The 5,885-nt window shown below is 52.8% G+C and overlaps 1 protein-coding gene across 2 annotated transcripts; it reads right to left on the bottom strand.

Moving 5' to 3' along the window:
* Positions 1 to 759: 759 nt before the first annotated feature.
* Positions 760 to 5,855, bottom strand: LOC127579847 (nucleoside diphosphate kinase). 2 transcript variants are annotated; one of them, XM_052032833.1, is made up of 5 exons: positions 4,396 to 4,634; positions 3,834 to 3,966; positions 2,486 to 2,587; positions 1,464 to 1,576; positions 760 to 1,016 (listed from the first exon to the last, which is right to left on the bottom strand). In XM_052032833.1, the coding sequence occupies exons 1-5, from the start codon at positions 4,617 to 4,619 to the stop codon at positions 899 to 901; spliced, it is 690 nt and encodes a 229-aa protein (XP_051888793.1). In that variant the 5' UTR covers positions 4,620 to 4,634; the 3' UTR covers positions 760 to 898. The 2 variants fall into 2 exon arrangements, with proteins under 2 accessions (XP_051888793.1, XP_051888794.1); XM_052032834.1 differs by lacking the exon at positions 4,396 to 4,634 and adding an exon at positions 5,802 to 5,855 and having other exon boundaries at positions 762 to 1,016.
* Between the last annotated feature and the right edge of the window lie 30 nt (positions 5,856 to 5,885).

Consider the following 5,885-nt stretch of genomic DNA (forward strand, 5'->3'; position numbering starts at 1 on the left):
TTGCCTATCCATCAACACATTTTACAATGTGAAGGACAGAATTTCTGTTGGCATGAGTTGGAGCCCAAGACACACTAAGGAGGGAGACATGGTTGTGGAAGTGGCTTTTGGTTAACACCTTAGACACAGGAAAAAGACAGTGAATAAGGCGAGAGAGACAGACACATCCTGGAAAGCTGGGTAGAACTTCAGGTTAGGCATTCCTGGAAGAGGTGGCAGTGAACTCAAGTAAATGAAAACAAACAGATGTTAGAAATTAACAAAACAAAATGCTGGAAATACTCAGGTCAGGCCAACACAGAGGATCCATAGACACAGCCTGACCCACTACCAGTATCTCCTGTTTTGTTTCACACATCCAGCATCTGCAGTTTTTGATTTTCACTTGGAAAAGCTCAGGTTGTTTTCCTCAGAACAGATGAGGCTGAGGGGAGACAATGGAAAGACCTACTTCCCTTGAGATAAAAAAACCAGCGGACAGATTTAAAGCAGTTTGTAAAAAGATTCAGGAGGGGAGGAAACAAGTCTCCATCCAACAGGCAGTGGGGGTCTCTGGAACTCACCATGTTTAAACTGTTTGGACATGTACTTGAACAGCCACAACCTGCAGGGTCACAGACCAAGCAGAGGGAATAGTTGGGTGGCTGTTTCACCACATCGACATGGGCCACAAAGCAGCCCCCTGCTGTAAATTTTCAGTGATCCACATGAACCCACGGTTAAGGTCTCACTGCTGAAGCACCATCAATGTTCACGAAGTTTTTTTTAAATTTGTTTATTGGACAGGTCAGTTACCTCAGCATTCAATGTCCACATGATACTTAATCAGTAAAAAATAGAATGTCAGAACTGTCTGGAATGATGCAGATAAGGTGGAATTGTACAATCCTGGAATGATTCACTCATAGATCCAGTCGTGGGCACAGTTCTTGTACTCCACTATCTCCTCTGGTTTGAACCACAGGCTGATCTCCTTCTGTGCACTTGGTACAGAATCACTCCCATGGATGATGTTCCTGCAGAGAACAAGTCGTCACTTATTACAGTTAGGTTTTTGCCCCTATGCCAGACACATGGTACTTGATGGCTTCCAGATGTGGACTGTGGGGGCAAGTGTTTGTGATGAAGGTAGTTCTGGAATGTCTCTTCACACTAAGAGCAGGCAGCACAGCCATGAGTTAGGCTGTCCTTGGGTTTGGCAGTGGAGCAGGCATGGGAATGTTCAGCAACAAGAACGTGGCTGTGGACGTACTCCATTGTGGGGTTTCCAGCACCAGTTAAGGAAGGAATGATAATCTGATGAGCAGGAAAACCGCATGCTCCAATACATGGTTGACTCCCTTCCAGGTGATGTAAAATCACAGCACAGTGGACACTGCCAACTCACTATGGCAGTTGTCCTGCTGTTGACCACTGACTTGCTTAGTTTCTACAGACCATGTCAATACAGCTCGACAACTTACCTGCCAACCTGAATACAGAAGTCTCCACGGATGGTGCCAGGCTTGGAGTCAGCTGGGTTGGTCTCACCCAGCATCACCCTGGCAGTCTTCACCACATTCAGACCCTCCCACACCTGCACCAGAAGGACAAAGGAGGTTATAAAATCCTGACCACCACCAGCCCACCCACTGCATCACACCCCAGCTGTTCCCAAACCTTTCCACAGGCAGCAAAATGTCACCTGGGAATGAGATGCCCAGCTGCAAACAGACCTGTCAATTACCCCATACTACAAAACAACCATTGCCAATGCCAGTGTTGATCAGAACCACCCACCTCATCTGTGCCAAGATCTCCCCCAGCAGGAAACGAATGGGGCAACAATCTGAGCAACTGTAGATCAAGGCTGTTGTACGCAGCACAGGACAAAGATTTTATCTGGATGCTCAATCACCCTGTTAAGTGACTCACAGACCCTCAGAAAATAAATCTTACAGGGCTTGAAAGGGTGTGTGAGATAGGGTGGGGGAAAGAGACAGAAGAAAATGTTTCCCTTGGTTGGGGGGTGTGGACCCAGGGGTCAGCCACTCAGGACATGAGAAATATTTTCACCCAGAAGGCAGTTCTCTACCCATGAGGGCAGTGGAGACTGTCACCGGGCACACCAGAGATAAATCAATAGAATTTTGGATGATGCTCAGGTCATGCCCAATAGACACAGGCCAAGTGGGAGACAGACAGACACACACAGATAGAGAAACAGAATTCAAGTGGATAAAAACAGCCACCAACATTCCACTCTACTTCCACACCCCTTCTAGACAGTCCCACAGTGAGTACTGTTCCCCATTCATTCTCCAACTGATCTACGAGTAACCTTGTACCTGCTCTGAAAGGCAACAGTACACCAAGCCCCCCTGCACGGACAGGACTCAACACAACCCAAATATTTCTTCCACTACTTGGGCCCCACAGATCATATTTCTTCAAGCCAGCTGCCCAAGAACTGGGACCACATCGGTAGCCAGCTCTGTTAACTCACCATGGCAACAACAGGTCCAGAGCTCATGTACTGGATCAGTTTGGGGTAGAAAGGCTTATCCGAAAGCTCGCAGTAGTGTTTCTCCAGTAGGGCGGAAGAAGCCTGCAAAGAGAGGAGGCAACTTGCATTCAGATTCAGCAATCAGTCTGTACCATATTAAGACAATGGAGAGGAAACTTTCTCTGCTTTTCACCCACGCTGTCGCTACCTTAGGAGTGTGCAACTGGACAGTGCAAGATGGGTCAGTGCGAAGGGAGCTTTACTTCACGTCTCACCTGTGCCAAGCATATGTTGGGTAACAATTTGCATGTAGGGAAACCAGTCTTAATGTCAGGCCTGCACTATTCCCACAGGTTCCTCGTCTGGCCTGGTGAGATTTTCCATTTCTCCAGGATCCATCACACACATTGTTGCCAGTCCTGGGATGGCAGATTTAACACAAGAGGAAGCGTTAAGCAGACTGGGCCTAGATTCTAGGAGTGATCACATTGAAAAGTACCAAACTCTTATGAAACCTGACAGGGTTGAAATTTCCCCTGGCTGGGGGTCACAGTCTCAGAAGGTGGTGAATCTTTGGAATTCTCTCCCTCCAAGGGCTGTGGAGGCTCAATTACTGTGTTCAAGACAGTTCAGATGGATATGTGATTTGTGCAGGAAAATGGTACGAGGCAAAAGATCAGCCGCAGTCTTAGTGAATTACGAAGATGATGCCAGCACTCGAGGGCCTGCATGATAGGGAGAGGTTGGCCGGGCTAGGTCTTTATTTCTCAGAACATAGGAGAATGAGGGGCAACCTTTTAGAAGTATTTAAAATTACAAAAGGCATAGATAAAGTGGACAGTAATTTAAATGGGACCTGAAGGGCAACTTTTTCCAGAGGGTGGAGAGTGTATAGAATGAGCTGCCAGAGGAAGTAGGTGAGGCAGGTACAATAGTATCATTTCAGAAGCACTTGGATAGGTACATGGAGGGGCAGGGCTTGGAGGGATATGGGCCAAATGCAGGAAATTGGGACTAGCTGGGTGGGCACAGACTAGTTGGGCCAAAGGGCCTGTATCCATGCTGTATTGCTCTCTGATTAATTAACAGGCTTGAGGGGCTCAGCTGCCTACTGCTTCTGTACCTTGCATTCAAAACACTCAGACCAACATCCTACAGCTGTTCTTGGAATCAGCATCAGTTCAGACACCAGTTCCCTAGCAGGGCAGCACCCGAAACTGGTTTCAGATTGTACAAGTGCAGGGTGATATTCAAGGTCACGCTGCATCACAAAAAGTGACAGCCGGCAGGAGCAGAGTTTCCAGAACCAAGGTCATTGCTGAGGTTACAGAGCAACAGACTCACAAACCTGCAGGAATTTCATGGCGACCAGTTTAAATCCTTTCTGTTCAAAGCGTTTGATGATGTCCCCAACAAGTCCTCGCTGGACGCCATCTGGCTTCACGGCAATGAAAGTGCGTTCCAGGTTGGCAGACATGCTTCTAGAAAATTAAACACATGTGGAAGTGAGAAGGGAATCTGGCCCTGCAATTAAATCTCTCCACTACAACACACAGGATGCTGTCCAGCATTCTAGTCAGGCTTAGAAGTTGCACACCTGATTATTTCCAAGTGTTACAAGGCCACTGGCAGTTTACTACAATTCAAACTATATTTAATTCACAGCCAGCAGAGGTGTGCTGAAATCCATCTGGGGACAGGGAGCATCATACCTGCTGTACACTCCTTGCTGGGACCAGAGGCAAACACACCCAATGTATCAAGGAAGCCCAGGGAGTGGCAGAAGGTCAGGTTTGGAACCAAAGATGCTTTACAAGTATACTAAACTAGTCCACCTTGCATTGTCTGGGTCAGAAAATGAAAATTAAGTTTTTATTCAAACTTTCAAAGTTCTAGAGGGTCGAACAAACCTTTTCCACCAGCTGGGGGTGGATGAGGTGCAGGACATGGGGGCAAACCACAGCCGGGCTGTTGAGGCGAGAGGTTCTCCAACATCTGCACACACAGAGGTGGCACAAGTGAGCAACTCCCACAGGAGCAACGACAAAACTCGATTGTTTATGAAAATATGCTGGACACGATTTAAGAAAATTGCAGTGTAGACGCTGGGAACACTCGGCAGGTCGGGCAGCATCTGTGGAGGGAGAGACACGGAGCCACCGCTGCAGGTCCTCGGTCCCTGATGCTGCCCGGGCAACAGCAGCCGGGAATTCACCGCCTCCGAGAGTGGAAGAAACCTCGGGGTGGACTGAATGAGCTGGGCCGGGGGTGGCCGGTGGGTGGGGAGGGAGAGGGAGGATGGTGGTGGTGATGGCGAGGGTGACTGGCGGGGAGGGAGAGAATGGGGGGTGGTGATGGGGAGGTGTGGCCGGCCGGGGTGGGGGGAAGAAGACAGAGAATCAGGGAGAGTGACCGGTGGGTGGGGTGGGGGGGGGGGTGATGATGGGGAGGTGTGGTCGGCCGGGGGGGGGGGGGGGAGATAGAGAGAGAATCAGGGAGAGTGACCGGTGGGTGGGTGGGGGGGGGGGGGGGGGGGGGGTGATGATGGCGAGGGTGACCGCCGGGGAGGGAGAGGATGATGGGGGGTGGTGATGGGAAGGTGTGGTCGGCTGGGGTGGGGGAGGAGAGAGAATCAGGGAGAGTGACCGGTGGGTGGGGAGGGAGGGGAGTGATGGGATGGGGGGGGGGGGGGGGGAGAACAGGGAGAGTGACCGGTGGGGGGAAGAACAGGGAGGGTGACCGGTGGGTGGGGGGGGAGGGGAAAGAACAGGGAGGGTGACCGGGGGGGGGAAGAACAGGGAGGGTGACCGGTGGGGGTGGGGGGGGGGGGGGAAGAACAGGGAGGGTGACCGGTGGGGGGGGGGGGGGGGGGGGAAGAACAGGGAGGGTGACCGGTGGGGGGGGGGGGGGGGGGGGGAAGAACAGGGAGGGTGACCGGTGGGGGGGGGGGGGGGGGGGGGGGGAAGAACAGGGAGGGTGACCGGTGGGGGGGGGGGGGGGGTGGTGACGGTGACCGCCGGGGAGGGAGAGGATGGTGGGGGGTGGTGATGGGGAGGTGTGGTCGGCCGGGGTGACCGGGAGCCGCGGACCGACCAAAGGCTCCTCGGCGCCGGGCCCGGCCGCTAGGCCACAGCCGGGGAGGGGAGAAGCCCGCAGGCCGGTCACTAGGATCCTCCTTCAATCCGGGACCCGTTCAGTTAGCGACCGACGCGGGGCCGGGCCCCGGTGAGGAGGAGCCGCGGCTCCGGTGGGTGCGGGGGGGGAGGGGAAGGGAAGCAGTGAGGGTGAGGGTGAGGGGTCTTCGCCGCCGCCTCACCTCGACCCACCGCGGCTCCGGACCGGCTGAGAGCGCGGCACCGCCCGCACCGCCTTAAATAGCGGCCGACCGGAAACCGGCGCT

The sequence above is a fragment of the Pristis pectinata genome, chromosome 18 (assembly GCF_009764475.1).
Source record: "Pristis pectinata isolate sPriPec2 chromosome 18, sPriPec2.1.pri, whole genome shotgun sequence".
NCBI lineage: Eukaryota > Metazoa > Chordata > Chondrichthyes > Rhinopristiformes > Pristidae > Pristis > Pristis pectinata.